The 23,858-nt window shown below is 50.9% G+C and overlaps 7 protein-coding genes across 7 annotated transcripts; 2 read left to right on the top strand and 5 right to left on the bottom strand.

Annotated features, from left to right (window-relative positions):
* Positions 1–661: 661 nt before the first annotated feature.
* On the bottom strand, positions 662–4,209 carry SEPMUDRAFT_70716 (kinase-like protein). The gene is made up of 2 exons (XM_016909913.1): positions 3,865–4,209; positions 662–3,687 (listed from the first exon to the last, which is right to left on the bottom strand). Exons 1-2 carry the CDS (start codon positions 3,910–3,912, stop codon positions 1,042–1,044), a joined length of 2,694 nt encoding a protein of 897 aa, XP_016757969.1. The 5' UTR covers positions 3,913–4,209; the 3' UTR covers positions 662–1,041.
* Positions 4,210–4,681: 472 nt separating this feature from the next.
* SEPMUDRAFT_150960 (UPF0005-domain-containing protein) lies at positions 4,682–5,932 on the bottom strand. The gene is made up of 3 exons (XM_016906504.1): positions 5,664–5,932; positions 5,341–5,610; positions 4,682–5,281 (listed from the first exon to the last, which is right to left on the bottom strand). Exons 1-3 carry the CDS (start codon positions 5,814–5,816, stop codon positions 4,886–4,888), a joined length of 819 nt encoding a protein of 272 aa, XP_016757968.1. The 5' UTR covers positions 5,817–5,932; the 3' UTR covers positions 4,682–4,885.
* Positions 5,933–7,949: 2,017 nt separating this feature from the next.
* Positions 7,950–9,217, bottom strand: SEPMUDRAFT_150959 (EXS-domain-containing protein). The gene is made up of 2 exons (XM_016906503.1): positions 8,436–9,217; positions 7,950–8,377 (listed from the first exon to the last, which is right to left on the bottom strand). Exons 1-2 carry the CDS (start codon positions 9,197–9,199, stop codon positions 8,032–8,034), a joined length of 1,110 nt encoding a protein of 369 aa, XP_016757967.1. The 5' UTR covers positions 9,200–9,217; the 3' UTR covers positions 7,950–8,031.
* Positions 9,218–9,439: 222 nt separating this feature from the next.
* Positions 9,440–12,619, bottom strand: SEPMUDRAFT_150957 (uncharacterized protein). Its single transcript, XM_016906502.1, has 2 exons — positions 12,320–12,619; positions 9,440–12,265 (listed from the first exon to the last, which is right to left on the bottom strand). The coding sequence occupies exon 2, from the start codon at positions 11,960–11,962 to the stop codon at positions 9,686–9,688; it is 2,277 nt and encodes a 758-aa protein (XP_016757966.1). The 5' UTR covers positions 11,963–12,265; positions 12,320–12,619; the 3' UTR covers positions 9,440–9,685.
* Positions 12,620–14,956: 2,337 nt separating this feature from the next.
* On the bottom strand, positions 14,957–15,610 carry SEPMUDRAFT_50268 (uncharacterized protein; the record flags this gene model as incomplete). The annotated part of the gene is made up of 1 exon (XM_016909157.1): positions 14,957–15,610. One exon carries the CDS (start codon positions 15,608–15,610, stop codon positions 14,957–14,959), a length of 654 nt encoding a protein of 217 aa, XP_016757965.1.
* Positions 15,611–17,619: 2,009 nt separating this feature from the next.
* Positions 17,620–19,806, top strand: SEPMUDRAFT_90672 (fatty acid transporter). The gene is made up of 4 exons (XM_016910534.1): positions 17,620–17,645; positions 17,711–18,153; positions 18,272–18,696; positions 18,765–19,806. The coding sequence occupies exons 1-4, from the start codon at positions 17,639–17,641 to the stop codon at positions 19,780–19,782; spliced, it is 1,893 nt and encodes a 630-aa protein (XP_016757964.1). The 5' UTR covers positions 17,620–17,638; the 3' UTR covers positions 19,783–19,806.
* A 2,268-nt stretch (positions 19,807–22,074) lies between these two features.
* On the top strand, positions 22,075–22,792 carry SEPMUDRAFT_150955 (uncharacterized protein; the record flags this gene model as incomplete). Its single annotated transcript, XM_016906501.1, has 2 exons — positions 22,075–22,403; positions 22,464–22,792. Coding segments are annotated over 2 exons (366 nt in total), but the record flags the coding sequence as incomplete, so codon positions are not given.
* Between the last annotated feature and the right edge of the window lie 1,066 nt (positions 22,793–23,858).

The raw sequence follows: 23,858 nt of genomic DNA, 5'->3' as shown, positions 1-23,858 counted from the left end.
TAGTTCCTCCTACTCTCAACCCCCTACCTCCTATTCTGCAACACACACACACATCTGTTGTTATATATGCGTCCTCCAGCCTCTCATCTCGTCTCGTCTCGAGAGTGCACATGTGCATAAAAGCTAGCTAGCACACAAATGTTCCGTCCTACCCATGAATCGCTTGTAGAGTACCTAGTGTATGCTGACAAAAAAAAAACGAACAAAGTATCCAAGCAAAATAGCACGTGTTTGTTGGATGCGACTCGTAATTAAATGTCGATGTAAAATAATAATAAATGAAAAACGAGCCCCCCCCCCTCCCCCCGGCTGTGAAGATTTACCAGGTAACTTCCGCATTACTTCCTATTAGGAGGTAATTGACGCTTAGTCTAGGAGGAGGAAGAGCAAGAGCAAGAGGAGGAGGAGAGCACCCGGGGGTCACTATCGGTGATATTGTCGGTAAACCTTGTATTTCTATTGAGCCTCATCTACCGCCGTCGACACCACCATCAGCAAGTCGAATGAAGATCATATGGTGATGAGCCTCACTAGCTAGAGTTAACTACCTTAGTAGCAGGAACATAAAGGAGAGAGAGAGAGAGAGAGGATGTCATGAAAGTTCTCATCAGCCTCAGGCAGTAACAAAAAGTGAATAATGTACTACCTTATCTTCCTCTCCGGTCTACCAAATTTTTATTTTTCGCTCATGCTACTACTACTACTACAACTGCTGCTGCTGCTGCTGCTACAACACCAACGACAACAAGAATGACAACAAACTCGGGGGGGTATCTGTATAAGCCACAAAAATCCTTTCATCTCAGCTTGCAGCCAAAAAAAGAAAGAAAAAAAAAGGTAAGAAATGATGGTAGTAGTGGGAAGAAAAAGAATGTCCTCCCCCATCTGGCCTTGCTTCTTCAGGCGCTTCTTCAATCGAGTCGAAAAGGGAAAGAAGCCTTCCGATACCATAGTTGATCGGGATTGCAATCGCTCGCTGAAACGAACATGAGAAGCACAACGGATCGTCCACCCTAAACATTATCCACGACTGCAATCCACTCAGACTGCTGCTTCCTTCACCGCGTTCGAGTCAACGCTCTTCTTACTCGCCTTCTCTTCGAGTGCAGCTTCCTCTTCGCTCAATTTGGCCAACGCTTCAGCAGTGAGCGGCTGTCCACTTCCTGCCGCGAGAACCTCCACAGCGGCGTTGAGTGGGTTCTCTTCCTCGCCTGGAATGGGACTCAAAGGACTGACAGGTTCCACGCCATCTGCGTTCGTAGTAGCCTCATCATTCGAGACGACGCCAGCCAGTTCAGGTCCGAATTGATCTTCCTCATACTCTTCCATTTCCTCTTCCACCTCTGCTTCTTCCTCGTCCTCTTCCGTGAGGCCGGGCATCATTTCTCCGCTCGGGCGACCTTGCACGGAAGCCGAACGACTTCCACCAGAAGGCGTTCGATTGAAGCCACTTGGTGAGCCGTTATTATGCATAGGCCCTTTGAAGACGGAACGTTTGCGTCTTGCGAATTTGGGGAGGCCGGGGGACGAGGGAGCTGGGTTCGCTCCGAAAATGCTCCCTCTCCCTTCTGCTTGAAAGGCGGGGAGAGATCCTATGTTCGAGGGTGGAGGCCGTCGAGAGAAGCGCATACCAGAAGGAATGCTTGCCGTTGGCGTAGAAGGCAGCATTTTCACGGAACTGTGAGGTGACCTACCCATTCGTGATCCAGATGCTGACGATAGTCCGGAAGGCGAGGCGACCGAAGCACTTGATGTGCTTGATGCTTTGGAGTGACTATGCTGATGTTTGCCTTTGTATGTGCTGCGTATTGACGAGACCGACGACGATGTTGACTTGCGACCTCGAAGGCCAGCGGAAGACCTGCGATAGGACGAGTGCGGCGTCAACGTGTGGGGGCTCAAGCTCGTACGAGGGCCTCGTGCACTGGTACCACTGCCAGTGGAGGAAGTAGTGTTAATTCGAGGTCGCGTTGGATATGACTGGCTGTTCCGTAATTCTGGTCGATTATGCCCAATGCTCTTGCGTCGAGCAGTCGCTGGCCCTGTAGCAACGCGATGCAATTCGCGCAAATCGCCTTTCTCCTGAGAGGTCTTACCAATCGGCGCGATCTTGCCGTTCGACGAGCTGGTCTTATCGGCCTCATTGGGAGATTTGGATCGCTTGAATGCCTCGCCCTTGAAAAGGTGCTTGACCCAAGCGAGTTGCTGTCTCAAGGGCGCAGGATAAAGCTTGTTCTTGCGCTGCGTTGGGGGAACGTATGATGGGCTGAGCAAGTCCGGATTGTTAGTCACGACTCGCAGCATACTCTGACTTCCCCTAGAAGCCGTCCTTCGCGAGCGGGCTACGCCACTGAAGTCTTTGGGGGGCGGGCGAGGCCTACTCCGTGATCTGCTGTTGTCTGAAGCAGTGTGCGGCCTGGATTTTTCGCCTTCTGGAGTGAGCGATTTCGTCTCGGTCACCTTGGGTAGATCAGGGGTCAGCAACGTGCTGCCATGAGCACGCTCCTTGCGACGTCCTCTCGATCGAGGTGACTCCTGTGGTGGGTTCTCTTCCCCTTCATGAATCTCGCCAAGAAAGGCACTCTGCGCCAGCAGCCTGCCGCTGGCAGCACTTAGCCTACGAATCGATTTGGCTTCAGCTTCACGTTCCTTGCGCTTGCGTTCTCTCCTCCTTTCCTTGCGCACCTCCTTCTCGAGGAGCAGAGCCCACCATCCGGCCAGAGAATCGCAGCGCTGAGATAAGACGTTTTCGATGACCAGGTCTATGTCAACGCCTGCACTCCGCATGCGCTGCAGCACATCTTTCTCAAGCTGTGTCGAAAACGGCGGTGGTTGCTGCAACTTCAAGATCTCTTGCTGATGCGGCGCGTGTTCCACCAACCACGGGTCTTTCAACACATCACCCAGACTTGGCCGTAACAGGGGTCGCTTTGAGAGTAGCTTCTTGATCAACTCCTTCGGACCCTCTGGCATGTGGTCCGGATATTGCGGGTCCTCCTTCAGAATCCGTACTTTCGTGACACTGTCATCGTCGTCGTCGAATGGAAGCTCTCCGCAGAGCAAGGCATATAGAATGATCCCCAAACTCCACACATCCACCTTTTCACCCGCATACTTCTCCCCCTTCAGCATCTCTGGCGCACTGTAGCATACCGTCCCACACCACGTCTGCAAATAGCTCGTCGAGCCCTGATATTCTCGCGTGAAGCCAAAATCCACCAGTTTGACGTTCTCATGCTTATCCAGTAAGATGTTCTCCAACTTCAGGTCTCGATGCACGCAGCCCTTTGCATGCACATACGTCACGGCACCTACCAGTTGCGTGAAGATCCTCTGCGCCTTGCTCACCTCCATGCGACCATGCTTCAGCAGATAGTTGTACAGCTCGTCACCGGGACAATATTCCAGCACCAGCCATACCAGGCTCTCTGTCACTATCACCTCGTAGAGTCTCGCGATGTGTGGGTGGAGGAACTGTCGGTGGTGGTGGATTTCGCGGGCCAGATTCGCGTCATCCTTCTTTGCGCTCTTGAGGACGACTTTGGAGCCATTGGTGAGCTTGTGCTGGGCCAGGTAGACTTTTCCGAAGCTACCTTTGCCGATGAGTCGCCCAAGTGCGTAATTGCCCACCGTGTGGAGGTCGGAGGCGGAGAACTCGCTCAGTAGGGACTGGTACGAGCTGGCGAGCTGGAAGAAGCGGGATCACATGTCAGCGACGCGCATAGTGGAACAAGGACGGTACAGGACAGGAGGAGTACAGGACAGTACAGCGCAGTAGGCTGAGTCTTTTGTGTCTGTCTGCCTGTCTGTACCGGTGTCTGTGTTGGTTTGTACTTCCACCAAAAAAGGAACAGCGCTACTTGCCTTCTCTCTGCGTTCCTGCACGGCCTTGTCGGTCCTGGCCGATGGCATCGATGTTCACTCCCGTCCTCCTACCTCGAGTATGCCGCTTGGTACTCTCGAACTCCTCCTCTGCCTCTGGCAATGCTGCTGCATCCAGAAGACTGTTTCGTTGGCCGTGCCGTGCGTGGGTGCGTGTGCGCGTGCGTGCGTGCAGTGGGAGGGAGAAGCGTGTCTTCCGGTTGGGTCGACACTCGTATCCGGACGATGCTTGTTATGAGTATGCCGTGCTACGGGGACGGTGGCAGTGCTGTCGTATTTTCGTATGATGGGAATGATGGTGATGGCACATGCGCTGGCGTGAGAGAGGACATGCGAACTCTCAAAATGGCATTAAAACTATCAGGCGCATCTTTGTATGTGAAATACGCTTTCGCGAAACCAAGGGTTGGCAGACTCGAGTCGACCGTGCACAGGTGTTGGTCGACGCTCGTCATTACAGGAGGTGATTGGACCGTGGGCGACTATGGTGGACTGCGCTCCGACCCATGACTCGTGGCTGATCCACGGAACACTCCCTACTACCTCCTACCTGCAGGTGTACATGTATCATCAAGCAGTATGTCGACGTATACCTGCATGTATCTTGGGGCCACAACCATTAAACCAACCCCAAAATACCTACTTCATAGTTTTTCTCAGGGGCGACAGGCCACTACAGATCAAGCGGCACTAGTAACAGGATCATTCTCAGGTCTATAACCAGTCTATGGCCAACTCATGTTCCAGCACTGAGACAAAAAGAGATCTAAAGTGATGTCAACCGATATCTGACTCTAGCCAGGAAACCAGTCTGTGAGGTCGTCTTGGTAAACATGTCCATTTGTGATCACGCGAGAGTATCCCACCAGTCGATATGAATCCCTTTTGAACATTTCCAAGACTATAACTACACGTATGCACTGCTCGTGAACGCATTCTTATCCTCTCGTAAGCCCGCTAGTAAACGCCTCAAAACGCCTTCCACCAGCTGTTGTCCCCATCTTTAATTGTTGTTCTGGCTGTTGAGAATCCTCAGAATCGCCAAGAACAGATTGAGAATGTCCAGATACAAGCTAATCGCCGCAGCGATCTCCTCTTCCACGTGGTAGTGCCTGATGATCAGCTGTGTATCCACCAGGATATATCCTGAGAATATCAAAGCCGCCACGATACCATATCCGAGCTCAACCCCACTGCTTCGAGGGAAGAAAGCCGCCATGAAGCCGAAGATAATCAGCACCCACAGTGCTCCGAATAGGTATGGCATCCAGCTCGTGAAGTCGTACTTGGTCTGACAGGCGAATAGGGAGAGGAAGACGAAGATACCGAGCGTGAATATGAGGGCTTGGAGCACAACTCGTGATTCGTAGAATGAGGTTATTACGGAGATGCTGTATGCCTGGCGAATGGTCGTCAGTACACTCGTAGTGGAAGTGCGAGGTGATTAGATGCACATACCTCCATAGCAGTAAACACGCCCAAGAAGGCCAAGTTCATAGGGTAACTCTTCCTCTTCCAGAACGTCAAAAGCATGAATCCGATGGCTCCAAAGAGCGACACCCACATTGCCCACTGGTTCGACTGGATCCAGTTCTTGTATGGCTGCGAGAAGAAGGACACGGCGCTGAGTGCCGTGGTGAGAAGGAGTTGAACTGTGAGGATGGCATAGACCTTGCGAATGAATTGCATGCGGATGGGGAGAGTAGCTTCTGCGACTGAGCCGCCAAACTGTTGTCCCGTCAGCATCTGAGCATTATCGTATTGCTGTTGTATTATCCCACCTTGAAGTCATCGGGCACATTGTCATCCTCGCTCCTTGCCTCTCCTAGCAAAGGCTCAGCCTGGTAAGAAGGTGGCGGTTGGGAATAATGAGGGGCCTGCTCCTCGAAGCTGTCGCGTTGTGGCGCGGGTGTGTATTTCGTGTTCGCTGCCATCGCGGGCAATATTTCTTGAGACGTGGAGGTCGATGTCGGTGGAAGTGCAAGCCGCGAGCTCGATGGGTAATGTAGGAGGTATTTAGTAGTCGACGGTGGCCAGGGGAGGATCTGGTGATGGAAGACAAGAGAAGGCGCAGCCTGTCGCCGCAGAACGTGGTGCCGTCACCAGCTTTGTGGGGGGCGCCGACGGCAGCTCCCGAAGCTAGTTCTACCGAAGTGCACGTGCACTTCGCATGTGAAGTAGAACTACGAGTGGGCGGAGCCCGCGATATGGCTAAGTATGTCCCTAAGGTAAGGTACCCAAGGTAAGGTAGGTACCTTAGTTATGTACACACAAGGCTCGCAGCCTGCTCTATACACCAGGCCGTAACCCATATTGTCGTCCCTCTTCTTCACACCAATTATTTCAACGCACTTCTACACCAATCGCTCTCCCAAACAAGATACAACCTGACCAAACGCCGGCCTATCGCTCAGCTGAACATGATCTGGAGATCATCATCACTTTCGAGCTCGCTCTCAATATCCGTGCCGCAATGTATATCAATACTATCGTGCTGCTGTCGGACCATAAACTCCTCCTTCATAGACGCAATCGTACATTGCAGCTGCAAGATACTTCGAGATCTAGCATGTGAGCCCAATCCTGCCTGGGCCACAGCCTGCAAGATCCACAATTCGGCTTCCCGCGAGAACAATCTCCAGTCGCAGTCCAGCGTGTATGTCTGGCAAAAGTCGCATTCTGCTTGGATGACCACCTTTTCCAGGGTCAGGATGGCGGTCAAGGTACGTGCGAGAGCACAGTCGATGAGGCTATCCACAGTGGTAATGCTAGTGGCTTGACAGCTGCGATCTAGGCAATGCTGAATCACTTCTGCCTCGTTTCTTTGTAATACAGGTGCTGCGTCATCTTTCGGGCATCGTATGCCAAGGTGATCCGCCGTGCAATGTCCAAGCTCAATGCTGCGAAGCTTACAGCCAGCGCCAGACAGCATGCGAATCAGCAGGATGATATCAATCTCACGAGCATTGGCTCGAATGTGCTTGATTTGTCGCATAATCGATGGATATGTATCAATGTGGCGAGCTGCAGCTGCCAGTGAAGAGAACGTCCATGTCGCTGAGCTGAGATAAGCCTGCCAGGCAGCTGGTTGGGTTCTTCTTGATATAGAGGTGTCCATTGATACTTTGTCAATGACTCCCAGGGGGTCGTGGTGTGGGGCGACGCGTTCGAGTTGGTTCTTGTCCTGAGCGATGTGGATCTCTCGATGGGAATATGCAAATTCGAATACCATGAGTTGCAGTTCGTCAGGTAGACACTCGAGCGTAACCATCGTGACCAAGATAGTGTTGCTATTGGAAGCCAGGAGAGAAGCTAATGCAAGATGCTGCTGCGTACGAATGCTGCTGAACACAGATGCTTCTGGATTCTGATATTTCTAGATGTAAGTAGCTGGTCACGGCCATACTATGTCGCTGGAAGATGACATTGATGAACGGAAAATGTCACTGGAAGTCATCGTATCTACGGGGATCGAGAGGTTACTAGCGGCACTCGTGAAGATCGCGAAATAATCGCAGAGATATGCAAGCACCCCAAGTGGGACAGCGTTCTGCTCCGGTTGAGCATAACTTATCATGTAATACCAGATCAAAAACAGAACTAGATCATATTCATCTGCCTGTTGTTCAACACAAGAGCTGGTACGTAGGTACCTACTCTTATCGCACGGACTGGTACGTACCTCTCTTCTTTGCCAGCTGCGATACTTCACTCCCGGAAGCGTGTGTGTGTATGTGGTGGTACTGTGGTACATGTCTCTAAAGTTTCGTGTGACGGCGTGATTTGGGTGAGTGTGCCTGACATGATATGCGGGTCGGGCGTACCTTGGTAAATGCAGGTGTAGAGAGTGTGGAGTCTCGCAAGTCTGGGCAACTACAGTACAATCACGGTAAAGCCGACCATGACTAAGAGATCACCCTCCGTAGTGTGTTGGAGACATGGTCTCGTGACAATCAATCACCTGGAAACCGGGTCCCGATGCTGCCGCTATGCCAGCCTCCAACGATCGGTCGCTCTGGCTTGTAATCGAATGCATGACTCGACTGATGTCTTGGTGATCTGGTATCTTACTGTTTACTATCAGCTGCAACTGGTATGCCTCTGTGGGCTTTGCTGCGTACAATAGTCCTACAATACTCGTACAATGTTTCATAGTGCAATGCTCGCAGGCCCACTCGACCTCACCCACTCAGTCTCTACTCGAAAGTAGACCCAAATCCAACGACGCGTCAATTCCATAATCTCCAGTAGAAATATACCGCCTTCTAAACCATCCAATTTGACCAACGCCAATGAGAGCTTCCAGGACCACGCAAATCGGAGGCCGAGGTCGAAGCCGACTACCAGGTAGTACAAGACGGAATGCCTAAAAACTCGTTGCTGCCGAAGTCCGAGCGGCGATTGGAGGCGGTGTCTCGAAAGTAAGGTCAGATCCCAATCCATAGATACGTCCCACCAAAATGAGTACAGCGAGTTGACCAGAGCCGCTATACGCCTACAAGATAAATGTCAGTGCACCGATACCCCCCCAAGTGTTATCGAGTCATGCGCACCAAAAAACCTTCCAAGTGGGATCCTTGCCAGTCATCGAACTCAGGATGATCACCGGAAATGCCGTCGCATATTTCAAGGCGTTGGCACGCTGCCCCTCGATGATGCATTGTCGCAGGCGTATGAGAAATGGCCAGGCAATCGCGAGCGGCACAATGAACTCATGACCACATGCTCTGTCGGGTTTATTCGTAGTGTGAAGCCCTTTCAGCAACATGCAGAACACAACAAAAATCTCGGATATGGGCTTCGAATAAGATGTCATGGCATCTGCCAGGAGAACATCTCCGAACTTCTCTCCCTTTGCTTTCGCGATCCCGCCAGGTGCACATCTGAGCACTCCAGTGAACAGTCGTATGACGCCGTGAGCGTTACTGGTACCGAAAAGAGCTCGCGCCCATGGCAGTCTGGGTGCAAACAGAACAGCGAGAATGACGAAGAATAGCAAGTTCGGAATCCAGTCGTAAGCAATGACTAGATCTGCATTGCCCAAAGTCAGGAACCAAAACAGTACGATCGCGCCCGTCCACAGTCCACCGAGGACGGTAGCGAGACGATAAGTCGACGTGTGTAGGGGCGGCTCATCCAGGGTAGGTCGCGTGGGATAGTGTATCAGCGTGAAGATGTCGATGTTCAGGAGATGGAAGCCATGCAGGTTCAAGGCCCAGAACCAGATCCCGAGGATGAATTCGAATTGAAGCCGGAAGGGAAGAGGAAGTACCCGGCTGAAGGTATCTGGTCCCTCGGCCGGGTTTGCATTGTCCATGTCCAGGAAGTGAAATTGTCCGTGTCTGGAGAAATGATGTGACTGAGAAGTTGAAGTGTGGCATCTACATTTCTCGGCGACTTTCCGCAGCGGCCGACCGGCCCGCATTGCATGTTGCCGTCTTGGCGTAAAATTATTCTACAGATGGAAAGCCTCCAAGTCTCCGGAGAAGAAATCAGAGATAAGACGACATCAAGGGACAGGTCAATTCGATGAAAAAGCACCAACCATATAGTATGGGGCAAGCTATCAACAATATATTGCGGAATGGGTATCTTAAACATAAGCAACATCACTCAACCCTTCGAGAGCCTGGATCTCCCTCTCACGACCATCTTTGACCTCGTTCGGGTCTGCACAGGAAACGCATTCTGAATTAACGCCACTCAAGGCCCACTAGTCCGAACACGGGCTTTCTTTGGTTCAGAAGACTAGTCTGAGTGTTCTCCGATGGAAATCCAAGATCGTCTCCAGCCAGCCTATAGCTTATGTATGCATCGACCGAACACCAGAGACTTCTAGTAGATGTTCTGTCATCGATACTGGCACGTCGAAATCGAACGCAAATCCGCTGAAGTCTGAGGTCTCCGGTACAACCATCGGCATAGCCTCATTAGCTGGAAACTCGCACTCCTCGGAGTCTGTAACAGAAATTCGCCTCTGTCGTCGAATTGAGGTATGGCGCAGCCTTCCGGTAGGCTTCACAGTACCATCTAGCGATAATTGATGCATCTCCAGTGTTGGCGCGTCACTGTGCGTTGCAGGTGGTCCTAAAGAAGAGACCATCTCCGGCTCGGCTGCTGCGACTTTGGCGTCGAAGCTCATCATGCTGTCGACCGGCGATGCTTCCTCCACCTCACTGCCGTGTAACTCGTGCAGAGTCTCACAGAAGGTGCCCCCCGTGGGTGACCTCGCGGACGGAACGCTGGAATTAGTGCGTCGTTGGCTGTTTCTTCGCACCAGACTGCCGACCACGGATCGATGTAGCGTGCTTACGCTCGATCTAATGGAAGCAGTACGAGACAAGGTCGAGCTCGCCCTGAGGGGAGTGCTTATCTCGCTCGACAGGCTTGTACCAGAATCTGTCCTCCTGAAAGAAGTCATGGAGAAATAGTCGGCGGCACAGCTGGCCTCGCAATCAGGATGGATGGATATCCTGTCGTCTTCCAATGACTCGTGTACTGTTTCGAATGCTCCGGCATCGTGCGCAGCAAGTTCATCTTGCATTTGCCACGTCAGCTCCTCCGCCATCCAAGTCGGACATGCTGGATCCAGGATACAAAGAGGATAAGATAAACCTGTCGCGTTTCGGACCTCAGCTGGTGCTTGTGCAATGCTGTTGAGCATCTGTAGAGCCTGGTAAACCAAAAGCCATCGAACTTTACGAGCTTCAGTAATCGTGGTCTTCTCCTCCATTTTCGTGTTCTCAAAACGCCTGTACTCCTGGACCAAGCGATTTCCTGTTATGTTAGGATCGTCGCTGTTTGTTGCGTTTGCCAACGCCTGTCCTGGTGTCGGCTTGTAAGATCCAATGGTGCCTGCACGAGCTATGCGCATCGATCCCAAATTCCTCCTCTTTTCCGGACCTGGCGGCTCTGGTCGTGCCTTGACTTCTGGTAAAAGCGGGAGAGTGTACACAAGAGGCTCGAAGTCGTGACGTTCGTCAAATGCATTCAAAGTCTGCGTGACGCAAATACCGCCTTGAGCTCCGAGGTTGCTCGCATGATCGACCAACGACTTGGCGTCTGCCAGGTACAGGTACAGACACTGGAAGTCTCTGTGCATACCATGCCACAACTTCTTACCCCATGGGTCTGATTCGTCCGGAGGGAAGTAGCCATTGATCTCCTGGACATAGAAGCTGTGAAGCGTGCTTCGAAATCGGTCAAGATGGTTTCGTAGATATCTAGTCAAGCCGAGATTCTCCGGGCCAAGGTCGTCCTCGAGGAAGGTGCCTAGATTCTTCGTTACCTGAGAGATGTGCGACTTCATGTCATTCGCGGCGTGTGCCAGCAGGATTTTGGATTCGTCGCTCAAAGGTGCATATTCCTCACTCCCCTCAAGCCGATCGTGCATGCCTACGCAATGTACAAAGGCGTCCGACCATGTATCCTTATCTCGAGTCCGCTCTGCAAAGTACAACGATGCCAGTGCATACCCAGGGTTTTCCACGTAGCTCAAGTATCCTTGCTCTTGCAGATATTCTCGCAAGTCATATTGAGCGACCTCGCTTGCTTGCCATAGGTGTATTCGTTTCCAGAGCTCCGTAATGGCGATACCCAACGTCTCGCCCACCAACGGGGCCTTGACCAGATGGGCAAAATAATTTCGTGTGCCGATGTGGTACAGATGAGCTTCCTGTCGGGTTGCGCAGGGCGGAGCTGGAATGTAAAGCTCGGAGGAAGAAACAAGCTGGCTTCCATCTGCGGACCCACTAAAGCCGCTGTCGGAACCTTCGTCTTCACTGCTCGCTGGGCTTGACCGAAGGCACTCTTGAAGCAGGTATCGGCTATTGGTCTGCTCTACAATCTTCAGAGGAATTTTGAAACTTGGGCCCCGATGAGATGTGTTGACAGCGTAGAGGTGAACACTGCAATCACCATCTTCAAACCATATCTCATGGTCCCTACGCAGATGATCCCATTGCTCGGTCGTCTTGTCGATGCCGTCGAATCGCTGGAGTTTGCCACGTGCGGCCGAAGAAGCCACTCGATCGAAAGACAACGACTGCGTGAGTGCCGAGGCTTGGATTGGCCGCACCATATCTGATCTGATTGATGATTGTTGACTCTGAGGGAACCAGTCCAGTCTTATTCTTGTGCTGACGTCCTGGTATCTGCTTTCCAGAAGATCTGATCGATCCTGTGCCCTCAGATAAGCCCACAGAGGGCGGCGGGTATCATTCTGGGCACAGCGCAGAGTCGTTCATGCAAGGCGTCCCCGAAGCCGAATAATGCCAGGCTGAATAGCTATCGCAGGGGTAGCGTACAGTAGACGGGGACAAGTCCTCGAGGCGTTTCAAATGCGCACGCAAGAAGTACATGTAGGAGGTATTTCATGGAGGGTAGGTAAGGTAGGATGTGATCATCATGCAAGATCGCAGCTGGGCTGACTGGTGGCAGTGACCCAGACCTGCTGGTGTACAGTGAGTAGAGATGGCGCATAGGAAGCTCCCGCCTGAAGCGAGAGCAATGATGACAATCGAACGCAAGCATTGAAGCGCAAGCGCCAGTATGCGATCTGTGCAATGTCTATCTTGACCCGAAGCGCCGCTCAGTCTGGGGAGTACCACCGACAATCACCTCGCCCTGCCCTCACCCTCACCGTCACCTCCCGTGTTCGCCAGACTTCGGGAGATGCGCTTCAACACCGGGCAGCGAGTGCAGTGTGCGCGTGAGAACTATGTGTAGGCAGCTCACCTCAGCCGACAGCTCGATGCGGTGGACACACTATGGAGGCTGTTGGAGTGCCAAGCGTGCATCTGGGGTGTAGACTAGCGGTATGTACCTCTGTAGGAGCGTAGGTTCGCAAGCTCCAAGACGGAATACAACGTCTACCGAAAGTTGGCTCGGGACGGTGGAACATGGCCGGGCGTATCACAATCACGATAATTACCATGTACCACTTCTCAGAATCTCACAAATCCAGCTCGTGATTCTGCGGGAGGTAGTAGAACCACCAACATCATACCTTTAATTCATGGCCATCCAGCCTGATGAGGACATTATTACACTCTGAACTCACTCTTCGGCACCCATGCGATACAACAGGCTTGGCGCACGAGGCATATCAGTTCTGCAATTTCCAAAAGCCGCAGACCTGCAGCTTCCCGCGAGGCTTCATTGGACGATAGTAGCACTTTGGTACCCTTGATGTGACGAGATCTCGCCTCACAGACTGCAGTAAGCGATCGGCAACAAACTTTCCCAGCAGGCTACACTGTCAAGATCCAAGATTCCTCATCTTCACTCCTGCTTTGGTGTGTCGGCCACTGACTCTACACCGTGTCCCAATGCTAGAAAATGACTTGGAAATCTCTTTCTCTCCGCTGCACCCCGAATCGTGTACCGACATCTTTGGCCTGGTCGAGTCAGTCTAGCGTGGGGAGAAAAGTCGACATAGAGTGCTGTAGCTACAGCAACCCTTGCAAGCTGCAGAGTAGGAGGCGCAGTACAGTACAGTTTGTCGCTGCGATCTGGGCTCGAGCACCTGCAGGCGCCATAGACCACTCTGGAGGGTCCATCGACACGCCACAGCAAAGCAGCCTCGCCAACACAAGATGAATGACGACGCAAAAGCGACATATCTGCACACAAAATGCATGTTGATAACCACGGAAACACCAGCACCGCGTGGTCAGCGGGCCAATTGTGGTAGGATCAAATCAGATACCTCCATGATGATGTATTTCCCACAGGAGTCACGACATGGTTGTTCATCACGGCAGAACGCGTGGCTTGCACACAGCCCGACCGTGGGGACGGAGACTACTGTACTAGGAAGTAGTAGCTTTGGAGGTAAGATATAGAGCAGAGCGTCAGCCGATATCCCGAAGATTCTTGGGACGCCACGCGTTCTGATAGCGATATCAACACCTCCCAGTAGAATGCTAATCGAGCTATGATTACCTTATATCAGGTCAGGTATGTGCACACCTGAGGTACAGTATCGTGTCTGATAACCAGGTACATGACCGCTCGCCGGAGCAACGTCCTATAACGGGTTCGCGTGGCACAAGGACCACTCGTTCCCAAAAGTAAGGTCGCCAACGTACGATCCCAGACTCTTCTCAACTTCTTACCAGCGTGGTGAACAACGGCAATTCTCAACTCATCAGCGCCAATGGGGACTTCGCACTCACTGGGGTGCCGACGCATCCATGGCTGCTGAAAAAAAACTTCATATCGACTGCAAAGCTGTAGTAGCAGTACACAGCACTGGTTGGCGCCGCGCCATAGCTGATATCGCCAATCATATAGGCACTGCATACCTAGGTACCTAAGAAAGGCCCCGAAAAGAAATAGCCACACTTGTGGAGAAATACAGCAAGGTAGGTATACCTAGGTATGAAACATCGAGCACGCGCGCGGAAGAGGACGGAAGGATTCACAACCTGTTTGATTTTTTTCTTTTTCTTTTCTGTCGCTGCTCTACCTAGGTAGGTAGTTAGTTCTAGGAGGTACTACATATACGCAGTCATACCTACCTTAGGTATCAGGTATGTATATAGCTTTCCCCAGACCAGACTACCGGTAGGTATGATTACATACCTTACAAGTATTACACAACCACTGCTGCTGCTGCTGCTGCTGCAGTCAGCGTACCTCATGGGCGGATTTTTGTTTTCCAATACCAAGGCGGTAGTAGGCAGCTGACGAATTTCTGCTCTATACCTACCTACATGGAGGTGGGTAATGCAGATGGGGTACATGTTATGTAGGTATTGAGACACTGCGTTGCTGTAGGTAACGGACGCACGGATGCGTGGAAATCGAATGGAGGAATGGAGACATAGTCATAGGTATCGAGTTTACTGCGAGGTCTAATCCGCGAGGTCATAAGATTAGTAGGGTCAGTTATTCATTTATTGAGCTCCTGTATACGATGAGTTGGCTATGGTCAGACGAGCTTCTTCTTTCTTCTTTCTTCTTTCTTCTTTCTTCTTTCTTCTTTCTTCTTTCTTCTTTCTCGTTGTCCCATCTTTGCTGTTTAGAAAAGGAGTAAACCCACATCTCTTCCTACCAACGGAGAGCTGACTCAAGAAGAGTATGATTTGGGACTCTTTCCACTCTTTCCACTCTTTCCACTGTTGTAAGGTGGTACCGGGCTAGTACACAACGACCCGCTGAAGACACTGGCGTTTCCGCCGAATTGCTGAATCTCCTGCGTGTTCGCGTAGTCCTGCACGACGATCAAGAATCCCAAATCCATGGGGGTTAGATACTTGGCAGGCGTCTTCGTTTTGACGGCAGCTGATGCAGCGTCCACGGCAGTTCTCAGCTTGAGGAGACCAGGATTGATGTAATCGATGAATCCCCCCTTGACAAAAGTATCGCGCTGGTTGGTGTAAATGAGATCGGCAGCTGTTGTGTCCGGACCCAGGCGTTTGTTGAGAAAGTCGACGATGGCTTGGGCTCCGCTCGCGGTGTAGAATCCTTGGCTGGACTGTGCGGCGGTGGTGACAGCTTGCCACGATTGGAGAAGTTGAGCGTTCAAGTTCTCGAGGTTTTTGGTCGCGCGTTGGTTGTTGGGAGTATAGGCTGCTGCAGCTTGACCGGACTTGACAGTCACCTTGTCTGCTTCGACCAAAAGTGAGAGGATCTTGGCCGAGTTTTCTGAGGCACCGAATGATCCTTGGGCGGCGACGCCGAGCGCCAGGCCCAGGAGGGAGAAGACTTTGAATCCGATCATTTTGAGATTGATGGTTGAGGGTTGGATAGGAGCCGAGAGTAGTGAATGCTGAGTGATGTGGTACAACCTACGTCCTTCTAAAGATCTTATATACGGCCATGAAGGAAAAGCATTCGTGGTGCGCGACAAGAATTTACTAGTCCCGCATGCGATCGATCATTGTGAAGCACTGGCTATGCATTCCAATGTACGGACAGTGTCGTGCGTGTGCAGAAGAGGTTGGTGAAATCGGCCTAGGTCCTCTGGTATAGACCTGGAAGGATGCGAAAGAGCATCATACAAACTATCGAACTTCTGCATATCGCTGCTATGTCGTTTGATGTGGGTCGGCTAGAGTCGACAACGGCGTGATACAGAGCAAGGCAATTGTAGTCGAGCAGAGCTTGATTGGACACATCTGCTGTAACAGATCCTGATGTCTGCAGATGGTCGTAACTGAGCAGTAGTGGATACTCAGCTTTGCAACCATCGACGTGATCTTGACGCGGAAGCAGAAGAGATCTGAGATTCGCATTGTCTACCAGACGAGGAAGCGAGCCTGCCAGCAAATTAACTAAAGGTATGTAACGACGTACAGTGGGTCTGGCCGATTGAACGATGTAAGCATGTCGTTCGAAGGCACAAGGTTACTCTACTGATAGGGCTGTTCTTCTGTCGCAGTACGAGCCCCGGTGGATTGTACAGTACCTCCTACTTCCTACCTCGTAGCACACATGCTATACACGGAAGCCCGTAGGAGGTACCTGCAGACACGATCTCGATGTCGGAAGTTGAGACTACTGAAAGTCAATGGCTGAGCGTCTAAGGTGACCGGCGCATGACAAGAGGCCATCGAAGGCGGTTCCGCGACATGAGGTCAAACACTAGACCTGCGCCTCTTGTATGCGTCCACGACTTCCCACGTGCGCAGAACTTCCAGGTCGTGAATCCGGCGGTATATGGCGACGGAAGGTCGAGACGAACATGAAGTAATTACATTACCTGTACAGGTAATGTAGACGGGAGTGTCTGTGTCATGTTGTCTGTCATGTTGTCGGCGAGGAAGGACATGATGCTTCCCGTCCCGTCTTCTTCGAATAGCATATGTAAGCGCAAAACCGGTGACAATTCTTTCTCGCGCTTTCGCACACGCGCTGTCAGGCTTTCTGAAAACACCACCGGATCTGTATGAGCATCTCTATCCCTTCAGGATGAAAGCAAAATGATGTGCAGCCGTCCTAGATGATGACACCTTTCTGATGCCAGAGGTGAGGTGAATCCTGATTGCTTTGTAGCAACGCCAATGGACGTGATATGGATGACGGCACTGCAATATCTACTGCCATGTAGCAATTGACTCGCAGTGTACACTATAGGTATGGCAAAGGCATCGGTTCTTGATGGCGTCGACGATTCGACACGAAATAGATGAGTCGCGGACTCTTCAACATCTTGTTTTTCGGGCCCGGGTCTCCCATCGGCTTCCCGGCGTTGTACCTCCTAGCACATGATTCCGGATATGGCCTACCACTGAATCGATGGTCTGCTCGACCTAGGAGGTAAGAGCTCGAAGCCATCATCACCCCCGCCAGAGCGACCGGTCAATCGAGCTGCACGGCGTAGCCGCGTCGGGAATCTTGTCGGGAGCCACAGATATATGGACAACAGGAGAAGCTTGCCGTGCTACCTCCACCTCTACATAACAGGAGCCCCTAGAATCTTATAATTACTTCACCAGCCAGTGATTTCCCAAGGCTTGGCTTACACCAAACATCTTCGTCACACACGGCAAAGCCGGCATTCTCGGCGGCGATGCCTCTTTCCGGGCGGGGCTTCAACATTGTTATCCCCCGCAAAGTTTGGGGTGTCGATCGCAGAGCTACATCCGAGGCCTTCTTATGCAGCATAATGCTGTACGTCGTGGCATCCATCGGTTTGAGCTCATCCTGCTTTCGTTGCTGCAACTGTGCGACCTCTATAGATCTCAAGGCAATGCGATATCTTCCTGCAGCGGTGTAGGTCGACCTGGACAGGCCACACATTCTCGCGATGGCGGGTAAGTTCCTCAAGATGCAGATCACGTTTGAGAAACAAAAATGTATGCCGCTGACACCTTACCAGCAACGATTGCTGCAGCAATAGCAGGCACTACCGCAGCCGCAGCCTATCTCGACGCCAAATACCACGTGCGAAGCGATTTGGCCAAGGGAAGTCTTGACAATGCCGCGATTGAAGCTCAGCAGTTCATCGAGCAGCGCATGGCAAATAATGAAGGAACAGTATATCACGACATCAAAAACTGGGCCAAGCAAGATATTCCAAACCACCAATTTTTAGAGTATGAAGGAAGGTCATGGACATATAAGCAATTCCACCAGGATCTCCAAAAAGTCGGGAATTGGTTGATGAATGATCTCGGCATTCAGAGGAATGAAATGGTCGCTTTGAATGGACCCAACAGTGCAGAATTTCTCCTCTTGTGGTTTGCACTGGATGGTATTGGTGCGAGCCAGAGCTTCGTCAATCACAATTTGACTGGCAATGCACTATCACATTGTGTCAAGGCAGGTGTTCATTTTCTTCTTCCTCCTCCTCCTCCTCCTCCTCCTCCTCCTCCTCTAATAACGATGATGCTATCTTCCCAGTAAATAAGAAAAAAATCGCTAATTCAACATGTGACAGCTCTGCGACTGCCGCTACGCCCTCGCCGACCGCGAAACATCCTCGCGCCTCGAGCCCTGCAGAGAAGATCTCGAGAAAGCAGGAATCACAATCGTATATTACGACGAAGAACTGTTCGCGAGAAAGCTACGCGATAGCACACCTATACCGGAAGCACGCACTGCAGGTATGCAAGCCGGCGACACTCGCAGTCTAATTTATACGAGCGGTACGACGGGGTTGCCGAAAGGCGTGATGATACCCAGCGGGAGAAATATCAACACTGCGCGAGGTATGGCACAGTACTTGCGCCTGAAACGGGGGGATAAGTTTTATACGTGTTTACCGTTATATCACGCTGCTGCGCAAGGATTGTGTACGACTCCTGTGATATATGCGGGCGCGGCGATGACACTGAGTAAGAAATTCTCGCATAAGACTTTTTGGTGAGTTGTGACCTGCTCTGTTATTTGGGATCAGCCTACTAATGGTCTTTGTTTTTTTTTCCACGCAGGCCTGAGGTCCATGCTTCGAAAGCTACACATCTACAATATGTGGGCGAGCTCTGTCGATATCTCCTCAATGCTCCACCTCATCCGCTCGAAGCTACTCATTGCGTCAAAATGGCGTGGGGTAATGGAATGAGGCCTGATGTATGGGAAGGATTCCGACAACGCTTCAATATCCCGATCATACATGAACTGTACGCTGCGACCGATGGGCTTGGTGCCACTTTCAACTGCAACCACGGCGACTTCAGCAGATCAGCTATCGGAATCAGAGGAGCGCTGTGGAATTGGAAGATGGGGGATAAAGAAGTGCGCGTCAAAATCGACCCGGATACTGAAGAGGTTGTAAGAGACCAGGACGGATGGGTGGTGAGATGCGGTGTCAATGAGCCCGGAGAAGTCTTCCACAAGGTCGATCCTGCCATGGCTGAGCAAGTCTTCAAGGGCTACTACAAAAACCAAGCTGCATCAGACAAGAGATGGCTACGGAATGTGTTCGAGGAAGGTGACCTGTGGTTTCGAAGTGGAGATGTCCATCGACAAGACGCAGATGGGAGGGTATTTTTCGTCGACAGGTTAGGGGACACATTTCGTTGGAAAAGCGAAAACGTGTCAACAAACGAAGTCGCCGATGTCCTAGGCCAATTCCACCAAATTGCAGAAGCAAACGTCTACGGCGTGGCGGTCCCCAACGCAGATGGCAGATGCGGATGCGCAACCATTGTCCTCCAGCAAGGACTCATGCCAGAGAGTCTAGATTGCAGCGGTCTGGGCAAGTTTGTACTGGACAAGTTGCCGCGATATGCAGTGCCATATTTCCTCCGAGTGGCACCACAACTGTCGTATACGGGGACGTTCAAGATCCAAAAAGGCCAGGCGAAGAGAGAAGGTGTAGATTTGGATTTGATCGAGAAGTCGGGGAGTAAGGACCAGGTCTTCTGGATGCCGCCGGGAACGAGCGCATATGTGCCCTATAGCAGAGATGACTGGCAGGCGTTGCAGAGTGGGAGAGTCAAGTTGTAGATGAATGATAATGTGCAATACCCCTTACTTATAATGTCGTCTTCAACTGCGAACCTACATGGTACCTACCTACAGAAGTGAGTCCTGACAATAGGTACAGGTACAGGTACATGTAAGTGCGGCCATCCCAATGCAATGAGTAGCGACAGCCAAACCCCAGTACTTCACAACACGAGTAATGTATGTAGTATGAAGGCAAGATCCCATATCATAGCTAAGAAATGCCGACAACCTTAGTGAGCAACGAGGAGGCTCAGGAGGGCCACTCTAAACAAAGTTCCACAGCTCAACGCGCAACGCGTCTCCCGAACCAAACCAACCTCGTCTCCAAGCAAAACCGCTCCTTTCTACCTTCGCCTCTTCATCAGCTTCATTCATTCTTCTCCGGCCGGAAAACCTGCCTACAAGTAATCTAATCTGGCATATAAACATCCTCGCCTCGACTCGTCTTGAAGAAAAAAATAATCTCGATTTACAGGTCGCTTCTGGAGAGGTAGCCTGGATGCCCAGACTACGAGATGGATGATAAGCCGACTTGGCAATTAATCCGAGACTTTCGATATGGTGCATATATTATGTAGGTAAGGTACCTTATATAGGTATGTTATATACAGATGAACGCCGAGGCATGCTAGATGGGTATTTGACGACGGGGATGGCTAAGTGGTATGTATTCGGCTAACACCTCTGTACAGTATACATGAAATGGATGCACGAGCAGAGATGGAGGGGGCAATTTTTCATTTTCGTACCTGGTAGCGTTGCGCAAGACGATGCATGCATGTGTCAACGCAATTGCCTTGGCAAGCAAGCAGCTGAAAATGCGAGCAGCAGCGGAGGTTCTGTAAGAAGGATCATGGTGCACATGCGCCAGCTAAGGTACTTACCTACCTGAGTGAGCGAACTGCCGCTGCTGCTATGGCCTGGGCGACCAAAGATCCTCTATTGCCCTGCAGCCCCAAGTTCAGTTGATGGAGTCGAGTGGATTTTTTTCTGTCCTTTTGCAGTGCTCTAGCCAAAAAAATCTGCAGATGAAGACTGTTGTGATTTGGAGGGACTACTGAATCCAGCTACTACTGGCCTCTTTCGCGGTATCCTTGGACTAGGAGAAGCTCTGGCAATGAGTCCGAAACTTCTGTTTTGTATCGTCGGCCGAGCAAGTTAAAGTCAGAAGATGTATATCGACAGACTTCTGTTTCGAGAAGTGAAGGAGAAACTGGCAACAGCTGGTACATCTAGTGGCAAAAAGTTTTGAGAAATCGAGCCGGCATGAGTATCTGCTTTTGTCGTTACCTCCTAGTAACTGACACTGGACCTTAGGAGGAGCTTAGTCCGCTCGACATCTATTTTGGGATCGTTTTTGGCCATCGAAAACAAAGACCGCATCCTGTGGTGAGGGCCGATCCTGTGATGGCCGCAGGTTTTGCGAAACGATACTTGCAAGAGATCAATTGCACGACGTATTGTCAACTCCGTATTTGGAGATGCAATGCAGGTTTTCAAGAGCTGGAATCTCCAGATACGCCGTATGATCGCATATCGATGTCTGATGAGATGAGGTGAGCCGTGGTGATAGCGTCTATTTTTTTTTTGTTTTTGCCACTGTGCTAATCGGCCAGCTGCGATCAGAGTAGCATAGCATAGCCACCACGATTTGTGTCGAGGTATTGCCGAGCCTACCTCCTAGCTTTTTCCTCTAGGACGGGTGCAGTCTCCGGTGATACAGCCACTTATTATCGGACATATGCCGTCGCCCATCATAGGTACACTGGTACAGCATAGTAAGTTGCGCAGTTGACGTACGCAGGAGTGCGCTGAAGGCTGCTTGACAACCTCCCCAGCCCCTTCGATTGGCGGGCTGAAACATCGGCGTGGACATGATGCCGGAGCAGCTGCACAATAGAATTGCCTGTTCCTGGCCTCTGCACAACGTCACTTACTATCTTTGGCCTGGTTTACATTCCACTGCGCCGCCAGCCCTCCGCTTGCGTGGCTAGCAAGTTCGCCAGTCACCAGCACGAGCCGCATGCAACTTGTCGTCAGATTGGCAGACGATGCAACCATGCCGAAGATCCACATCACATTGATTGAGCAATTTGATGTATTTTGATGGCAGGACGTGTTCGAGATGCCAGGATGTCGGTGAAACCTAGCTTGCGCGGCCACGCACCACACGGGTGTCACCCAACAACGGCTGCACATCGGAGTCGACGCATGCAGGAACAGATAAAGATTCCTGGAATGCCACCATCGTTCTTTCCTTTCTACACAACAAACCTTTTTAACCACCACATTCGCTCCATACCACAACCACACTCTTACCAACACACTCTCACCAACACACACACACACCTATCCACAAACAAATCTCTATCAACATGCAGTTCACCACCATCGTCGCCTCAGCTCTTGCTGTCGCTTGCGCCGCTGCCTCCGCAGTCGAGGTCAGACACACTGCACCAATGTACCCAGTCTCCAACGGCACCGCAACTACTGGTGCTGCTGCTCCAAGCGGCACTGGATCCGCTCCAGGCGCCTCTGCTACCTTCGAAGGTGGTGCTACTCAAATCTTTGGTAGCTCCGCTGCCATGGGTCTCGTGCTTGTCGGCGGTATTGCTCTTGTGAGTTGACAACAATCGAAACATTCGATCCTCTATCGATCTTCTGACATGTATCAAAAGGCTCTCTAAGCAACCAACACATCGACCCGCGTTTTGACTTTCTGCATCTTGCCCACTCACAGCAACAACAACAAGCATGAGAGGGAAGATTTGCATCTGGCGTTCTGAAGGAAGGAGGCCAACACGACTGCTCAGCATGGCGCTGCGAGAGATACCACTTGATTTGCTTGTACAATGGAAATGGCCCATAATGTCTAGTGCAGACAGTGGCATGGGAGGGAGAAGTAATCGAACTCTGACAGGATAGAGGACTCAGACATCGACACTGTCGCGTCGACAAAAGCTAGACAGCAGAAATAATCACTGTATGATCGCATGCTGCGAGACAGGTCTTGTTCGATTATCCCTTGTTACTCTCTCCTATCGTCCTTTGATCGTCCTCTGGTATGTGCGCCCTTGCTTCAAGATTAAAGAATGATTGTTTGATGTTGTGAAATAGAGTTTCGCTTCTTTCCCTCCTCCCTCCCTTCCCTTCCTTCCCTTCCTTGTTCTCCTGCACGTCATATCTTCCCGACCGACGGAATTGACTTTTGTTTCAAAACAAAACACCAAAACACCAAACACCAAAACACCAGGGGCAACAACAGTGATGTAAATCTCAGGTACCTAGATACAGGAAAAAAAAACAAAACAAAAACATCCATGTACATACCTACCTCTCTAATGTGCAGCAAAGTAACGAAGAAGTAAGCTTTAGGAGTTTCGAATATTCTGCGACTATCTAAAGGAGGTTCTTTAGGTATCGTAAACAAACTAGACGTAAAATTCTTGCGAGTGTTAAGGGACAGGACGATCTGAAAGGACGATTCGGAAATAACTAAGCATATGTAGTAGGCTTCCAGATGACTAAGCACATATGAGTTACAGCGTAGCATGTAAGTTATACCTCGGCGCGGAGTAACGTAGTTCTAGTTGACCTTACTTGCTATACAGACTTTTTATACGATACCTACGATACCTATAATACCGAATATCTTTACTTCGACGTACCGATACGTATATATATACCTCTCTAATTGCTTCTATATACTTATACTAATACTATACCATAAAAATTACTAGATTCGGCCTACAAACGCGCGAGATACGGCTCTTAGCTTATAAGTACTATAACGAACTACGAAACGACGGCTACAAACGACCTAAACGGCCCGAATAATACCTTATTCGTCGACGACGACGATACCGATACGAGCTTCCGGCTGCTAGATCTATCTTTACTATTTAAGATACTACCGAGCGGCTTCTACCGTATTAAGATATTAGAAGAGCTATTCCCTAATCGACCTACTAATTAAGAGGAGGATAGTTACGATCTAGTATAGAATAATACATTAATACTAGTATACTTAATAAGTTACCTACGCCGGACGCGCCGGACGCGCCGGACGATCC

Source organism: Sphaerulina musiva (assembly GCF_000320565.1).
Source record: "Sphaerulina musiva SO2202 unplaced genomic scaffold SEPMUscaffold_9, whole genome shotgun sequence".
In the NCBI taxonomy this organism is placed as follows: domain Eukaryota; kingdom Fungi; phylum Ascomycota; class Dothideomycetes; order Mycosphaerellales; family Mycosphaerellaceae; genus Sphaerulina; species Sphaerulina musiva.
The sequence above is the reverse complement of the archived record's forward strand: the minus strand, read 5'-3'. Positions and strand labels throughout refer to the sequence as shown.

Bases quoted from the DNA above. Each gene is read 5' to 3' on its own strand.
- SEPMUDRAFT_70716 (XM_016909913.1), bottom strand. From the start codon at position 3,912: ATGCCATCGGCCAGGACCGACAAGGCCGTGCAGGAACGCAGAGAGAAG. The intron at 3,688-3,864 runs GCAAGTAGCGCT...CGCTTCTTCCAG, and splicing joins TGCAGGAACGCAGAGAGAAG to CTCGCCAGCTCGTACCAGTC.
- SEPMUDRAFT_150960 (XM_016906504.1), bottom strand. From the start codon at position 5,816: ATGGCAGCGAACACGAAATACACACCCGCGCCACAACGCGACAGCTTC. The intron at 5,611-5,663 runs GTGGGATAATAC...ACGGGACAACAG, and splicing joins ATGTGCCCGATGACTTCAAG to TTTGGCGGCTCAGTCGCAGA. The intron at 5,282-5,340 runs GTATGTGCATCT...ACCATTCGCCAG, and splicing joins GCGTGTTTACTGCTATGGAG to GCATACAGCATCTCCGTAAT.
- SEPMUDRAFT_150959 (XM_016906503.1), bottom strand. From the start codon at position 9,199: ATGGACAATGCAAACCCGGCCGAGGGACCAGATACCTTCAGCCGGGTA. The intron at 8,378-8,435 runs GTGCGCATGACT...TTTATCTTGTAG, and splicing joins CCCACTTGGAAGGTTTTTTG to GCGTATAGCGGCTCTGGTCA.
- SEPMUDRAFT_150957 (XM_016906502.1), bottom strand. From the start codon at position 11,962: ATGGTGCGGCCAATCCAAGCCTCGGCACTCACGCAGTCGTTGTCTTTC.
- SEPMUDRAFT_90672 (XM_016910534.1), top strand. The intron at 18,154-18,271 runs GCAGGTGTTCAT...AACATGTGACAG, and splicing joins CACTATCACATTGTGTCAAG to CTCTGCGACTGCCGCTACGC. The intron at 18,697-18,764 runs GTGAGTTGTGAC...TTTTCCACGCAG, and splicing joins TTCTCGCATAAGACTTTTTG to GCCTGAGGTCCATGCTTCGA.